Source organism: Pyrgilauda ruficollis, unplaced genomic scaffold (genome assembly GCF_017590135.1).
Source record: "Pyrgilauda ruficollis isolate IOZ18807 unplaced genomic scaffold, ASM1759013v1 scaffold239, whole genome shotgun sequence".
Taxonomy (NCBI): domain Eukaryota; kingdom Metazoa; phylum Chordata; class Aves; order Passeriformes; family Passeridae; genus Pyrgilauda; species Pyrgilauda ruficollis.
This window is the reverse complement of record NW_024523537.1, coordinates 37,824-53,431: the sequence shown is the minus strand read 5'-3', so window position 1 is coordinate 53,431 and position 15,608 is coordinate 37,824. Positions and strand designations below refer to the sequence as shown.

At 53.7% G+C, this 15,608-nt stretch overlaps 3 protein-coding genes across 7 annotated transcripts; 1 reads left to right on the top strand and 2 right to left on the bottom strand.

The window, feature by feature from the left end:
- Positions 1-224: 224 nt before the first annotated feature.
- On the bottom strand, positions 225-3,919 carry LOC121354776 (prolactin-releasing peptide receptor-like). Its single transcript, XM_041469633.1, has 2 exons — positions 3,828-3,919; positions 225-2,701 (listed from the first exon to the last, which is right to left on the bottom strand). Exon 2 carries the CDS (start codon positions 2,634-2,636, stop codon positions 1,551-1,553), a length of 1,086 nt encoding a protein of 361 aa, XP_041325567.1. The 5' UTR covers positions 2,637-2,701; positions 3,828-3,919; the 3' UTR covers positions 225-1,550.
- Positions 3,920-6,601: 2,682 nt separating this feature from the next.
- On the bottom strand, positions 6,602-11,517 carry CCDC32 (coiled-coil domain containing 32). Of its 4 annotated transcripts, none has more exons than XM_041469636.1 (4): positions 11,460-11,517; positions 11,028-11,265; positions 10,164-10,320; positions 6,602-8,564 (listed from the first exon to the last, which is right to left on the bottom strand). In XM_041469636.1, exons 2-4 carry the CDS (start codon positions 11,254-11,256, stop codon positions 8,426-8,428), a joined length of 525 nt encoding a protein of 174 aa, XP_041325570.1. In that variant the 5' UTR covers positions 11,257-11,265; positions 11,460-11,517; the 3' UTR covers positions 6,602-8,425. The 4 variants fall into 4 exon arrangements, with proteins under 4 accessions (XP_041325570.1, XP_041325572.1, XP_041325571.1 ...); XM_041469638.1 differs by having other exon boundaries at positions 11,456-11,498; XM_041469637.1 differs by lacking the exon at positions 11,460-11,517 and adding an exon at positions 11,378-11,459.
- A 105-nt stretch (positions 11,518-11,622) lies between these two features.
- On the top strand, positions 11,623-15,591 carry LOC121354778 (protein-L-isoaspartate(D-aspartate) O-methyltransferase-like). 2 transcript variants are annotated; one of them, XM_041469639.1, is made up of 11 exons: positions 11,623-11,666; positions 11,774-11,908; positions 12,281-12,303; positions 12,654-12,758; positions 13,091-13,122; positions 13,568-13,672; positions 13,894-14,014; positions 14,134-14,219; positions 14,363-14,532; positions 14,625-14,676; positions 14,808-15,591. In XM_041469639.1, exons 1-11 carry the CDS (start codon positions 11,629-11,631, stop codon positions 14,811-14,813), a joined length of 873 nt encoding a protein of 290 aa, XP_041325573.1. In that variant the 5' UTR covers positions 11,623-11,628; the 3' UTR covers positions 14,814-15,591. The 2 variants fall into 2 exon arrangements, with proteins under 2 accessions (XP_041325573.1, XP_041325574.1); XM_041469640.1 differs by lacking the exon at positions 12,281-12,303 and having other exon boundaries at positions 14,625-15,591.
- The last annotated feature ends 17 nt before the right edge of the window (positions 15,592-15,608 follow it).

The following is a 15,608-nucleotide window of genomic DNA, read 5'->3' as shown; positions in this document are numbered from 1 at the left end:
GTTGTATGGGGCTTGGAGCAACCTGGTCCAGCACTAATGCCAGCCTGACCCCCAAGGATCTGCCACTGCCCAGGACTGGGACAGAGCTAATCAATCCAAGCTGGCATCTTCCTGGGATGTGGCTGAGCTGCAGTCAAGGGTTTCTGGGTTTTGTGGGATTCACATCAACACACACACACAGCCCAAGCTCTTGAAGCCTTTATTATAGGAAGGACAAACAGGGACCTTCTGCCTTGCTTGGCTCCTCTGGGATGAGCAGCCCAAGGGAGCTGCAGGAAGCTGAGGAGGAAGCTGCTCTGTGGGAACACGACAGAGGTCACTGGCACTGCCTTGGATGGGTCCCTGTCTGGTGGTCACCCCACAGAAGATGACGAGTCCTTCAAGGGCCACCATGAGGGCCTCAGCTGGAAGGTGAGTGAGCTTGTGGGTGGGCATAAGGGGCGTGGGTTAGGGATCCTGTGGGGCTCCAGCCAGCTGTGTCTGCACTGGATGCTCCCCCGCTGCTGGCAGAAGCAGGGATGCTGGCCAGTGCCATGGGCAGGTTCTGTGCAGGGCTGAGGACCTGTTGCCTGGGGGCTTTGAAGTCCTGTCCTTGGGCACGAGGAGCGGTGGGAGGTCACGGCTCGGCCCCACAGAGCAGGGCAGCTGGGAGATGGCACAGCCCTGAGCTGTGGTGCCTGTGGGCTGTTCCCAAGGGTTTCTCCTGGGAAATCAAGAGGTTAAAACCTAGATGGGGATGGGGTGTAAGGAGATGCTGCCTTCTGCATGTGCTGCTTGCACAGAGCAGCCTGAGAGGCCACAGAGGCACTTCAGACACCGAGGAGCACTGACAAGCAAACCCACCCTTCATCTGGCAGCTTCTGGGGCAGAACAGCCTGGCACTGGGATTCCCACCTCCACTGCAGGACCCTGAGCGTGGACATACACCAAGCTGAACTTCCCTGGGAGCAGAATTTGAGACATCATTTCCAGCAAACTCATCACATGAGATCTTTCGAGTCCTACTTGGCCATGAAGAGCAGTGATGACTTCATGGATGTGCCCAGCTGCACCTGCACCTGTGGCTGGAGAAATTGGGATGCCCTGTCTGGCTATGGGGGTGGCTCCTCCAGCAGGCCAGGCAGGTTATGAAAGTCACACCCATTCCAAAGCAGCCACGTGCCCCAGCCTGCACCTGCAGAATGCTCATTGTCCTACATTGTCCCTTCACCAGTAAGCCATAATTTTAAAGGATAAATGCACAGCAATTTCATGGCTCCCTGTGCAAGTCGACCTCTTCCCGTGGCACAAAGTGCTGCCTGTTGCTTAGGAACAATCTGTATCCTACAAAATGAAGACGTGCGCTCTCCAAAGAGTTTTTTACACAATGGGTGCTTGCCTTGCTCAGACACTGACCCACCTCCTGCACAAACCACGGGGTGAAGTCTTTGTGCTCCAAATGTAGCACTGGACACCTACTGCACCCAGCCACGATTCGGGATACAGGGATATGGCCTAGCCGTGGTTTGGGATGTAGGGCTGTGCAAACCCCATCCCTCAAGGTCCTCCAGCTAAGGTAACCTGGACTGCAAAGCTATCTTGTCCGAGGCCCCGGTGGGAGCATCTGCCAGGGTGGAGCAGGTGTTGAAGCGGGAAGCCTTGCAGGACATGCTCCTGGAGCTCTGCTTCTTGCGGTAGAAGTAGCTGCTGAGGTGGAACCAGAACTTGTCGTGGAGGGAGGCGTAGATGAAAGGGTTGTAGCAGGCAGAGCTCATGGCGATCAGGTGGCACGAGACCTGGATGACATTGACGTACCTCTTGTCCAGGATGGTGAACTCCTCGTCGATGTCCCGGATGAAGTTGACCACCTGCAGAGGCAGCCAGCAGACGGCGAAGCAGACCACGGAGATGGTGAGCACCCGGAAGGTCTTGTGCTTGGTCCTGGCCCACTTGTCCTGGCAGTGATAGGCGGCGCCCGGCACGTTCCTCCTGCGCAGGTGGTAGGTGATGGCACAGAAGGAGATGGACACGGCCAGCAGCGGGAGCATGTAGGAGAGCAGCAGCATCAGGCACGAGTAGAGCAGCCGCTCCCTCTCCTCGTGCTTCCAGAACTCCTCGCAGATGATCATGTCGTGGCCGATGGCGTTGAGGTCCAGGTAGTGGGTGTGCAGCGAGGTGGGCACGGAGGCCGCGATGGAGAGCAGCCAAATGCAGGCCACGAGGCCGACGCAGGCCCTGCGGCTGATCCGCCTGCGGATGGGGTACGCCACCACCACGTAGCGGTCGATGGCGATGGCCGTGAGGGACAGCACCGACACGAAGACGGTGGCAGCCTGCAGCAGGGTGACAAAGTGGCACATGAACATGCCGAAGAGCCAGCCGCGCTCCTCGAAGGCGTAGGACACGGTGAGGGGGACGCAGGCCAGGCACATGATGAAGTCGGCCACCGCCAGGTTCCCGATCAGGAAGTTGGTGGTGCAGTGCAGCTTCTTGGTGAGGGCGATGAGGAGGACGAGGAAGAGGTTCCCGATGCACGCCACCACCACCAGCGTGGCGTAGAGCGGGATGAAGAGCGGCTTCAGCTCCAGGAGCAGGTCCAGGCCGGTGAAGATCAGGGCCGAGTCGTTGTGCCAGGAGTCATTGGGCAGCTGAGCCATGGGAACTCCTGTGGCCAATGCAGCTTCTCCACAACTCAAAATCAAACACAGAGAGCCTGTGAGCTCTGTGGGGGACATAAATACATTTTGGTTGAATTTCTGGGCAGAAAGACGAGTCCTGAGTCTGGACCTTTTGCGCAGCCCTGTGCTGAGGCAGTGGCTGGTTTAAATGACTTAAGAGTGAAGATGACCTGTGACAGACACAGAGGAGCCCTGGTATGGAGGAGAGTTGGGAAGCTGGCTGTGACATAGTGAAGCAGCCAGCACAGATCTGTGGGGAGCAGGACCCAGAAACCAGCTCGAGAAACCTCATGGAGAGTTTCCACCTGGGAGCTGTGCTGACTTAAGGCAGAAAAAAAAATACACTCCTGCATTTCTTGATTTTTATTTTTCCCAGTTAATTCCATCCTGACTCACCAGCCCCATGCTTCCTGGCTGGGCAGGGAAAGGAGCATGCTTTCCATCCCCTGCACTCCTGTGTCTCTCCCAGCCACCCCAACCCATCCCACTGGGTTCTTTTATCCCCTTGGTTATATCTTCATCACCCACGGAGCTTTGGTTTCTCCTGTCTTTCCCTGTGACAGCTGTGATGGGAAGGAGGGAAGGAGGGAGTGCCTGGCCCCCTGGGCACCTCCACAAACCCAGTCAGAGTTGCACAGGGGAATGAGGTAAAATGTATTTCAGCAGAAAGTGTATGGAAATTAAGAGTTCCCCTCCAGCACACTTCTTTCAAGCCCCACACTCTCAAAATTATTGTTTGATCCCCCTTACCAGGGTCTGGACAGTCTTTCCCCCCCAGTGGAGAGTCAAATCAGCATTAATTAAGAAACCCTTGTAATTAACCGAGGGATATTGAGGTTTTCTACATCCCAGCTGCACTCACAGGGCGCACGCTGTGATACCACAGCTCCAGGTCCCCATGCCCTGCCTGGGGCAGGAGCACAAAATCCATCAGGAAACTTGCAGCTGAGGAGCCAAAATGCTCATTAACTTACAGAATGAAAATTTTGAAGCTCAATTAAATTCTTTAATTCTGCTTCTTGTACCCACGAGAGTCAAACCAGCCCTTCTGTGCATCGCCAGGGTCCTGCTCCCTTCCCGATAAACGCTGAACCCCGCGGCTCTGGCTGGGGTTTGGGGGCTCCAGGGTGTGGCTGCGGGACCCCCTGTCCCGGTCCGGGGCGCTCTTACCTGCCGAGGGGTCCGGGCTGCTCAGGGCCGGGAGCCGCCCGCTGCCCGCCGGCGTTCCCGTGAGGATGAGGAGGAGCGTTCCCTTCGCAGGGTGTTCACCGGGAGACTCCGGCACAGCCGATCTCAGCCGCGGTTTTGTGGTGTGGGGGTTTTATTGTCTTGCTTTGTCTTTATTTTTTTTTTTTAACCCCGCTGCCTGAGCTTTTCAGTCCCGGAGGAACAGGACGTTCCCACCCACGGCGCTCGGTGTTCCCGGTCCCCGGGGGGACGCGCGCATCCCACCGCCCCGCTCCGCAGGCGGAGCCGCATCCCGCCCCCCGGCCCGGCGGGGAGCACCGGGGGGCTGCGGGGAGCCCCTCCCTCGCCCTGGGGCCGGCTCCAGGGACATTCTCCCGGCAGGGAAGGAGGGGAAGGCGCGGAGAGGACAGGGCGGGCGGGCGCAGGGACCGCGCGGAGCTCCCGAGGCGGCAGCGCCCGCCCCGTCGGGGGGTCCCGGCCCGGGGGCGAGGTGGGAAAATGGGTGAGGGCAGAGTGGGGTGAGGGCAGAGTGGGGTGATGAGCACCCAGCCCCGGGGTGCTGGTGGCTCAGCTAGGGGGGCAAGTGTAGGATGGAGTGAGGGCGGTCCAGCCATTGTGAATTGCCCCAAATAAGAAGGGGTACCAGGGTCAGCCTTACTTAAAGAAGGGGAAATGGTAGATAATGATCATCCAGTGGAATTTTGTGGGGATAAGAGGAATGGAAATTTGCAGAGCAGTCACAGAAAATTGAGGGTTTTGGTGCAAGACAGTGATTAATTCATCCCAATCTGATGGAGCTGGGCTGGTTATTAAAGCTGGCTGAGCCGATCAAGAGGAGACTGCTCACCCCTGCCAAATAATCAGCAGGAAGAAAATCATCTTTGTCTCCATATCAGTGCCTGACGAGAGCTGCTGTTAATTTTAAAGAGCAGAACAATCAGATTAGGAGAGCCAGAGGCTGGTTTGGGAGGAGAGCTGGGCTTTGGAGCGGCATCAGGATGATGAGTGCGCCCCAAGGCAGGCACAGGCTCCATCCCCGCCTGGAAGTGCCATGGCCAGGGTGACCCGGCTGCACCGCTGCGGGCTCTTCCCTCTGCACAGGCTCATCCTGGAAAAACCTTTGACATCATCTTTGCTGCTTCCAGAGCCTGCAGAATAAATCGCCCTTATTCCCAGAGCTCGTATTGCCCTGCCCCAGGTCCCGGCTCAGGGGTACAAGAATGGGTTTGGAGGCTGCAGCCCACCCTGATGGTCGAGCATCCTGCTGTCCCTCCCATCCCGTACAGATGATGGACAGGAATCAGTTTGCTGTGATTTTTATTCTTTTCCATGTCACCAGGGTGGTTTTTAGAAATAACCGGAGATCCCTGAGACCCTGTCAATTCCAAAGGAGGATGGAATATTCAATGGCTATAAGCTGAAGGAGGGAAGGTTTGGAGTGGATGTAGGGAAAAAATCCTTCCCTGTGAAGGTGCTGAGGCCCTGGCACAGGATGCCCAGGGAAGCTGTGGCTGCCTCATCCCTGCAGTGTCCAAAGCCAGCCTGGGCTAGTGGGAGTTGTCCCTGCCCACAGCACAGGGTGGAACTGGATGAGTTTTGAGGTGCCTTCCAACCCCAAACTATCCTGGAATTCTGTGATTCTCAGCAGCACCGCAAGGTGCTGCCAGCTCATGCTTCTGTGTGATCGATTCCTTTGGCCCAAGCTTGTGGAGAAGAACATTTTTTCCTGTTTGGATGGGTGGGAGCCTTTCCTTGCTGCCCAAAGTGCTCTGTCAGCCCTGCCCTCCCCTCGCTCTGACAAGGCAGCAGGTGAGTTGTGTTAGATACTTTATTCTGCCCCATTTTGAAAGCAAACCCCTGCCAGGCTGGGGCTCCCTCACCACATGGGCTCTCCACTGGCTTCCAGGGGTACAGAAATGCAGAGATGTTTCATGCAGAGAAAAAGGTAAAATATTGTCTTTAAAAGCTACAAAGAGGAGGGGGGGGGGCTTCTGTTTCCTTTGTGATTTACTCATTTTTCCTGCCTGAAAGTAATTCCCTCTATCTGCCTGTGCCTCATGGTCTGGACCTGATGCCACCAGGCACTGTGGCTGCAGCTCTGTGCCTCTGAGGATGGGTCCTTTCCCTGTCCCTGAGATGTCACTGATGTCTCCTCTGGGTTAAATTGTTAAAAACAGGCTGCCCAGGGCAAGGGTAGAGACCCCAGCCCTGGGGGGATTTAAAAGCTGTGTGGCTGTGGCACTTGGGGACATGGGTGGGCTCAGCTGTGCTGGGCTTGGATTCGATGATCCCAGAGGGCTTTTCCAGCCTCAGCAATCCTCCCTCTGTGGGAGCTATTTCCACACAGAGGGAGACTGGTGTTGCTGTAGAAGCAAAACCCACCCCTGGTGAGGCTGCTGCTTTTACTGGCAACAGCTGGTTTGGTGGAGAGGAGCTCAGCAGCCTGTTTTTCCCAAAATAAACCCCAATATTGGGAGGTAAAGCTCTTGCTACTCAAATCATGTGTGCCATCACCAAGTGCAACAACACTGCTCGGACACATCACACTCCTATTCACAGATTCAGTGATTGTGTAAAGAAGTTTTAAGGGTTTTTTTTAATGGTGATTTAAGTACAGACCCACCCCAAGTCTATAGTCATGGTTATAATTTAACTACATATAATTATTTTTATGTAACTATATTTATTATATATGGGAGGGGGGAAAACATTAACTCTACATAAAGGATTAATTTAAGTAAATTATTGCTCAAACCTTGCAATTATCATTTGGATTTTCTTTTGCCCCACATGTTTCCAGAGAGCAGTTCAGAGAATCTTGGAATGGTTATTATTTTTACAAGTGAAATGATAAGAGCTGTTCCCTCAGGTCCCTTCTCCAAAGGAAATGCCTGGTGATGTGGATGTGAAATTATTTCAGCACAGTTCTTTTGGGTACATTTCTTCCTCAAATATGTTCAAGAACAGATAAGATAACATAAAGCATCCTCACGGTGCTTGCTACCCAGGAGAAGAATTTTATTGACTGGGAAATCGGCTGGGGACAGAGAAATTGCTGCTTTCTCTCTCTGCACAAACCATTTCTGGGAACAGCTCGGAGTTCTGCATCTTTGTCACAGCTTTGCTGCATCAGCTGAGAGAGATCTGCACAAGGACACAGACTTAACATAATAAAGGGCAGTTAAAGGATAAATTAAAAGGGACATTTAATGACCAAACCAGCGAGACACGAGGCTTGCGTGCTGTGCATCACTGGCACTCAGACAATTCACCCCATTCCTCCAGGCTTAAAAAACAAGGGATTGTTTTAATGGAGAATTCTGAGTGTGACTTTTCTGGAAGGTGAGCTGGGGTGGGAGTTACACCAGGAAAGCTGATGGTGGGAACAACCTCTGAGTGGTGATGCGGTGACTGAGAGAGCAGTGCCCCTGTCTGGGTACAGAGACAGGAAACTGGGAGGGTCCAGCAAAAATTTACTCCTAAAAAAAGTATTTTCAAACAGATACATAAATGAACACGGCAGGAATCCGGTGAGGATTAACTCCTAGAACCGCAATTTCCCCTAAGAAGCTCTGACAGACTGTGCTGCTTCCCTCTACCGACCCCCAGTGTTGGTACCAAGGCAGAACACACAGATCAGTGAAAATCAGCACAAAATCACAGATTCTTGGATTAATAAAAGGGAATAACCCTTTGAAAAGTTAAGTAGGGTGAAAAAAACAATTTAATACTAAATATATTTCAAGTCAGAGAATTCTGTGCAATTCTGTGATGAAAACAAGTTGTTTGTAGCCCCTCTGGCTACCCCTCTTGGTTTCCCAATACAGAATCTCATCTGATTTTTTTCTGGAGAGGCTGAACAGGTACAAAACGACCAACAAGAGGAAAAATACTCCCCCTACAGTCTGCAATAGAGATTTTGGGCAATAAAGTGGGATATTAGGGGTTACATTACAGAGAGGAATGTGAAATAGCTACAATGTCAAAGACAACATCAATTTATTGACTGCAGTGAGAGCTTCCTTCAGGCTCCCAAATTCACAGAGGTGGGAAACATCCATCTTCTTCCTGGCACAGCTTGGGGCCAAGTCAGACTGAAACAGTGAAGACCTGGAGAAAACACCAAAGTGGATTTGGCAGGAGAGGAAAAAAATGCCCAGCTGAGTAATGAAAAGGTAAAAGACAGGACCAAAGTGATTCAGTGGTTTCTCTGCTCCATTCTGGACCGTGATGTTTTCTGGTGCTTCTCCACCACAACTGCTTTTGTTGTTGTTGTTGAATGTGTCTCCTGATGGATCCCAAACAATCCACATCCAGGCTGGAATGATGAGGTGGCTGCAGGCTGGAGAAGATCAACGTGAGGTTTGGGTTCAGCCGTGTCACAGGCGTTCCCTCTCGTCCCTACCCGTGCCAGTCGCTGTCTGCGGAGCTCCAGAGCTGGGATTTGGTGTGTTGGGCATTCTTTCTTTTAAAAATTACTTTTTCAATTATTGGTAATTTGCTCTGTGCCCCTCTTCCTGCTATTCCTATGGCTGGGTACATCTTCCTGGGGGCTGGGACAAGAGGCGGCCCCGGGGCTCTCACTGCTCCGCAGCCGGAGGCTCCTCCTCGGCCTCCGGCTTCTCCGGCTGCGATTCCGGCGGGATGAGGCACTGCACCTCCTCGGAGCTGATGGCCACTTTGTCAGGCTGCAGCCAGCGCTTCAGGTGCTCCAGCGTGCTGGGGACAGCAAAGGGACACCGTGAGGCCAGCGAGTGACGGAGCCACAGGGGAACACACGAGAGGAGCGACAGGAAAAGCCTCATCAGGCAATTCCTGCCCCTCTGCAGGTGTTCCTGTCCCCACAGGTGAGGTCTGGCGTGGGGTGGATCCTGGTGCAGAGGGACAAGCAAATCTGTCATTCTCCAAAGCCATTCCCTGCAGTGGGCCTTTGAAACTGTGGTGAGAACAGGTTTTGTGCTCTGATTTCTGTCAGGGGAAAGGACCTGCCCAGGAGCCCTTTCAGCCCTCACACACCTGAAGGTCTCCTCTGCCTCTGCAGCCAGACTCCAGCTCCATCAGACAGAGGGCAGGGTTAGATGGGATATTGGGAAGAATTCCTTCCCTGTGAGGGTGCTGAGGCCCTGGCACAGGGTGCCCAGGGAAGCTGTGGCTGCTCCATCCCTGGAAGGGTCCGAGGCTAGGCTGGATGGGGTTTGGAGCAGCCTGGGATGGTGGAAGGTGTCCCTGCCCAGGGAAGGTGGGTGGAACTGGAAGTGCCTTACGGTCCCCTCCAGCCCAAACCAATCCATGAACCCAGGAGTTTCCAGCTTTCTGGGCTGGAAGTTATAAACCTCTTGTTCAAACAAACCAAAGCCCTAACTGCCTCTTAGTGATGAAGATCAGGAAATACAGGGGGGGAAAGGGAAGGGAACAAAATCAAAGCTGGAAGAATATCTCAAAATGTGTGAGTATTAATAACACTGGAAGGTTAAAAAACCAATACAATCCTAACAATCTAACATCATAATTCAGTGCTCTTAAAAACTAAGGCTTGTTTAATTACGTCAGTGGGTGAGACTCAAAACTTCAGTCACTCAGGAGTGACCTCCAACTTCATAGTCAAGTTCTAGGGACTGAAATTCTTTCATGGATAACATCCCCACCCTTTAAAAACAGTAAAAAGAGCACATAAAAGTTTGGTTTTAAATATAAATCGCATTGAAGTTAACTGGGGACCAAAGAAACCATCTGAAGCCTCCTTATAAACAGGGATTACTTTTCATAGTTCTGGCTTAAGTAGATTTTCTTCAAGGGAGAGAAATAATCTTCTTGTCATCCAGAAGCAATCATGGAAAATGTCAGCTGAGAAATGAGGAGTTTGGAGAGTGTTCCGTGTGATTGGGAATGGGAGATTGCTTAGGAAAAGGGCTCCCATCTTACTTCTGACATCATCTGTGAGAGGGCAGTGGGGGAGAGAGGCAAGGAAGGGAAATCTCATCCCAGGACTGGCACCAACCCCAAATCCCCATCTGAGACACACTGGGCATTCCCTGCCCTGCTGCATTCCCTCCCTACCCCACCTGTGAGGAGAGAAATCACTGAGTAGGTTCCGGCTGCTTCCGTGCAAAGACCAGAAAGGAGCACGGGAAGCTCAAACCCTCCGTGCTCTGTGTTCCCTCTAGCACAACCCCAGTGGGCATTCCCAAAATGCTGCAGGAATCCTGTGGCAGCCTCTCCGAGCTGCAGGGAGGTGGTGTTTCTGTGTAATTCCTGACAAAACCTTCTTCCACTTTTTGAGGGGTGAGCGGTGGCCCTTCCCACCGACTTGCTCGTTACCTCTCGTCGGCATCGTGGCCCTCAACGTAACATTCTGCCTCAAACTTCTCCTGCAGGAACCTGTCCCAGCATTCCTTCTTGGCCTGGGACAGCGTGCGCAGCATGTCCTTGGAGGTCACCTCCTGGGACAGGCCTTTGATCCTCATCAGTCTTCTCTCTGTGAGGAGAACAGGGGGTTTTGGTATCTTGGTTATGGGGTTTTTTTTTTTTCTGGAAGGAGAGAAGAGAAGGATCTGGACTGCTATATCAAAAAGTAAGTTAAATTAACTTTTCAAGACTAATTTATATTTTAAAAGTAATTTTCCCCCTGTACTTCAAGCCTGCCTGGCTTTCTTTCCTACATATACACAAGATGATGTTTTTCAGGTGATGCTTCTGAAGGAAATAAGGTTTGTGCAATCAGCCAGCTCTGCCCATGTGGGGTTTTAATAACTTTCACACTTACTGCTCAGCTTCCATGAAATCACACAGGACGGCATGGATCTCACAGGCACTGAGTTCCCACAATTTCCATGCAAATTGGAAAATAAATCACTCTCATTGGTGCGTTGTGAAACAGCAACAAAGGCACGATGAAAGTTCTGGCAGAAATAAAAGCTTAAAAAGCCACTTCTGCCACCTGTTCTGTTGCTGTGTGCAGCCTCCTACTTATTGTGGAGGGTAAAAAACCAATTTTTTTTCAGCTTTTGCTTTACAAAAAGTTCCCTTCTGTGGCAGAGACGAAGAAGCTGTGACTGATCTTCACCCTTCCACTGCTGCACGCGAAGAAAACGAGTCACATTCTGTGTGCAATAGCTGCGAGACTTTTTGACCGCCACAAAATCAGAGCTGTCACCAGGCACCTCAGCAGCGGGAGACACTCACCCAGGGACGCTAAATACACCTCGGAGTCGTTCAGGGGTGCCCAGGGCTTCGGGCTGGGCTGGGAAGAGCCTCCCGATCCGCTGCCCTGGGCGTAGGAATCCATGAAGGAGTCTGTGAAAGCATCGCCGGCGTCCTGGTGCTCGGGATGTGGCAGGCAGGAGCAGATCTCAGCCCAGAGGTCCTCGCCGGACCTGGTCACCGCGGGGTCCACGCTCTCGATCATCCTCATCCTGGGATCCTGCCACGGGGGAACAAACGCTCAGCACCGAGCCCGCCCGCCCAGGCCTCCGCCACCCCCCTCCCTCTGCCCAAGTCACGCCAGCGGACATTCCAGGGGATTCTCATCCCACCGGGACTCCCGGCCGCCCTGCGGGGAGCGATGTCCCCGCGGCTGCCCGTGAGGCGGAGGGGCCGCCCCGCTCCCTCACCCACCGCCCGCGCTCCGGGCACCGCGGCAGCTCCGCCCGCGCCTCTCCGGCTCCGGGCCCGGCCAATCACCGCCGCCATCGGCCCCGCGTCCGACCAATCACCGCGCGCCGCCTGCGGAACGGGAGCGCCCATTGGTCCGCGGGACGGGAGACGCTGACGCCGGCGCGCCGCCATGTTGGCAGAGGGCGGAAGGTGTCCCGGGCGGCGCAGGCGAGTGCGGTGTGACACCGCCGGGGCTCTGCCGCAGCCCAGGCCGGGATGTGTTCCAGCGGGACACGGGGAGCTCCGGCGCGCCTCTGAACCCCCTCTCCCCGCAGGCCGCTGCCGTGTCCGTGGGATGAGCCAGCTGCCGTGCGGCGCCGTGCTGGCACTCATGGGGCTGCTCTTCGCCAGGACCATGGCCTGGACATCCAGCGGGAAAACGCACGCGGAGCTGGTCAACAACCTCTACAGTGAGTGCCGGCAGCACCCCTTGGAATGTCAGTGTGCGGATATTTAATGTCTGTGTGTGGGTATTTAGCCGTGTGACGCTGCTCCCTCGGAAGGGTTGGGGTTAATGTTCCCGAATCCCGGCATTTGCCCCAGCCTGAACTCGTTCTATTTATAGCTGGAAACAAGGTGTTGTGCCAGGAGGGGCAGGAGCCTCTCCACACCTTCCTTCCCGGCCTCTGGAAGCGTGCGGCGCCCTTTAAAGCGCTGCAGATCGGTGTTCCGAGCCCGGGCTGCAGCCGAGTGTCCCGCACATCCCTGCTGTGCCCGGCGGCTGGAATGGTGCCAGGACAGCGGGCTGGAACACACATAACAACAGCTGTAAACTTCCCCAGAATTCCCGCAGAAAGGTCTGAAGGCATGTTGGATGTCTGTGCACTGGTGGCCCTTGAGCTGGCTGCTGAAAGCGGAGCCCGAGTCTCGGTTTCCCGCCGTGGGACGTGACTCCGTTCGGTCCCGGTACACCCGGCAGGGGCGGAGGCGTCGTGGTGCTGCTGGCCACCCTCTGGAGATGGGCTGGCGGCTGGGCCCAGCGGGAATGGGAAAGGATGTCCTTCTGGCAGGGTTTGGTTTGCCGTCTCTCTCAGATCCCTCATTAGTACCCCCAGATCCACGAACTCCCTGAAGTGTGCTTCCCCTCTCAAATCTCTTCTTGCTGGAATGCCCAGGGTTTCATTCCTGCCTGTCTCTGTTTTCCTTGTTTCCCAGAAAAAGGGATCATTAAGTCTCAGCGAGTCTTCGATGTGCTGTTGGCTACGGACAGAGGTCACTACATCAAGTATTTCCCATACATGGATTCTCCTCAGTCCATTGGTGAGTCACTTCTGGCAAAACATCTGCTGTCAGCAGGGCACAAGGAGCCTTGGCAGGTGCTCCATGGTCATGTTGTGGAATCCCTATCCCTGGAAGTGTCCAAGGCCAGGTTGGATGGTCCTTGGAGTAACCTGGTCTAAGGGAAGGTGTCCCCGCCCGTGGCAGGGACTGGATGAGCTTTAAGGTCCCTTCCAACCCAAATCATCCTGTGGTTCTGTGCAAGGAGACAAGTGTTTTCCTATTTTTGGGAGAAGGTGGGGGAGAATTAGGAACTGTTCCCACTGGGAATTTTACTCCTTGTCAAATAACTTGTGTCACCCGTTCCCTTTTAGGCTACAAGGCTACGATCAGCGCCCCGCACATGGTAAGGTGGAAACTCCTCACTTTCCACAGAAATGGAGGGAATTGTTTATTTCTCTTTTTGTGTTTAATTTGTCTTCAAGTAGAAAACTGAGACATCCCATGGGCATGATTATCCTGCTTGTTTCCTTAGGGATTTTTCTTCTTAAGAGGAGCTTCCCCTGTACTCTTTCAGTTGCTTTAAAAGTGTGCTTAGATGGGAATTTCCTTTTGTCGTCCCTTTTTTTGCATGAGACTTTTTCTCCTGCTGTTTCACGTCTAATTCCCGAGCCTCTGCCTAAATGATGTCCTGCAAAAGATCTTCCAGGTCTGACACTTGAGTTTTGCTCTGGAAGTGTCAGGCACGAGGCCAGGTGTGCTGTGATTAAATCAGAAAACGAGAAAAAGTGTTGGAAGAGGAGCCTAACCCTGGGATGTTTCCCGCTTCCTTGTCCTGGGTGTCCCTGCAGCACGCCCACGCGCTGGAGCTGCTCAAGGATCAGCTGGTGGAAGGTGCCAAGGCGCTGGATGTGGGATCTGGGAGCGGATACCTCACTGCGTGCTTCGCCAGGATGGTGAGCTCACGGCACCCTGTTCCCAGCCTGGGAAGCACGTCCCTTAATTAGCTGGTATAATGGGAGTACTCAGCCTTAAAACCAAGGAAGGGACACAGGGCTTGCACCTCTTCTTCAGAACCTCTGCTCTGGAGTTTCTTCCTGGAGATTCCCCAGTTCCTGCTGAAACCTGCCCTGGCTCTTCCATGCGGGAGGCATCAGGTATTTGATGTTTTTTCCAGACTGGCCCGACGGGAAAAGCTGTGGGTGTGGAGCACATCAAGGAGCTGGTGCACGAATCCATCCGGAACGTCCAGGAGGATGATCCGGCGCTGCTCAGCTCCGGCCGCGTGAAGCTTGTGGGTGAGCTGCCTGCAGTCCCAGGGCTTTTCCCTCGGCTCTGCTCCTCCGAGTCCTTCCAGGGTTGATGCTTTGAGTTGTTACGACAACCAAAGTGTTCCCTGGGTGTTTTCTCTCTGTAGTTGGGGACGGCAGGCAGGGATACCCCGAGGAGGCTCCCTACGATGCCATCCACGTGGGAGCGGCCGCAGCCGCCGTCCCCAAGGAGGTAAGAGAGGCCGTGCTGGGCGTCCCTAGAGGAAACGAGGGCACCACTGCCAGCTCATCTTCCGCCACGGCCTTCCCAACGCCGCTCCTTCCCTGGGCGCGGGCTGTTCCGCCTCTGCTGAGCGGGGTTTCTGGCCGCCGCAGCTGCTGAAGGAGCTGAAGCCGGGCGGGCGGCTGATCGTGCCCGTGGGGCCCGAGGGGGCCAACCAGGTGCTGATGCAGTACGACAAGACCGGCGACGGGCGCATCGTGGAGACGCAGCTCATGGGCGTCATCTACGTCCCTCTCACCGACAAGGAGAAGCAGTGGCCTCGGTAAAACCTGCTCTTCCCTGAGGAACTCGCCTTCCTCTCCCTCTGAGCTTGATCTCCTTGGCTTTGCTGACCGACTCCTGGATCTCTGGCAGATGCTGTTTGTGGAAAAAAAAAAATGGAGAGAACAGCTTGGCAAAGCAGGGGGTATTTTCTGTTTGATAGGGCTTGCAGAGTTTTATTTCCTCTTTTTCTGGAGCCCGTGCGTGTGTTTAAATTCCACGTGATGCTGGCACAGAACTGAGGGAGTAGTAACTGTTGGTTTTCCTTTGCCTCAGGGATGACCTCTGACACATGGATGGATATCTCTAAAGGCACCTCAGAAAGCTCATGAGAGGGACTTAGGCCTGTAGATGGTCAGTATGGTTTTGTTTTTTTAATGGAAATTTCATCAATGGATAAAGGGAAGTTCTGCTTCAGAGGAGCTCGTTCTGGAGGGATGGAGAACAGGGACAGGACCAGGCGAGGCTCTTGGAGGCCATGGCAGCTTCCGGGGAGCGGATCCAGACAACTCCAGCTTTCCTCTCTGATAAACTCTAGATAACATCAGATCCCAGAGAACTCTGGCAGCAGACAGGAATACCTAAAGCTTCACTAAAACCACTTTAATATCGGCTACTCTGCCTAATGCTTGGCGAAAATAAGTCGCAATTAGTGTCTTGGAGCAGCAATGTACTCTGACTTGTCAGTTTTTAAAATATGGGAGCGTGTTCTCTTCCTGCCTGCACCAACTAATTTAATGATGGGCAGCAACACTGGATTTTGAGGGTATGAAAAATGCTCGGGTTTTTTCTGTTTGGAGATTTGAAAAATACTCATTTCTGGACCTGACCCTCTTTGGGGTTACGAAAAAATGCGCATTTCTTGGCTTTTCTGATTGAGGTTATATAAAAAATGTTCATGTTTCGGCTTTTCCCTGACGCGTCCCTCCCGCAGGCGGCGACTGAGGAGGCTCACAAGGGGCAGGCGGGCTGCGTTGAGGCTCGAGGGTCATTTGTGGAGCAGTTCTGAGGGGGAAACTGCTGGGAGGTAAATAAATAAGTAAATAAAGAAATAAATGAAGGCGCTCTCGCTCCTCC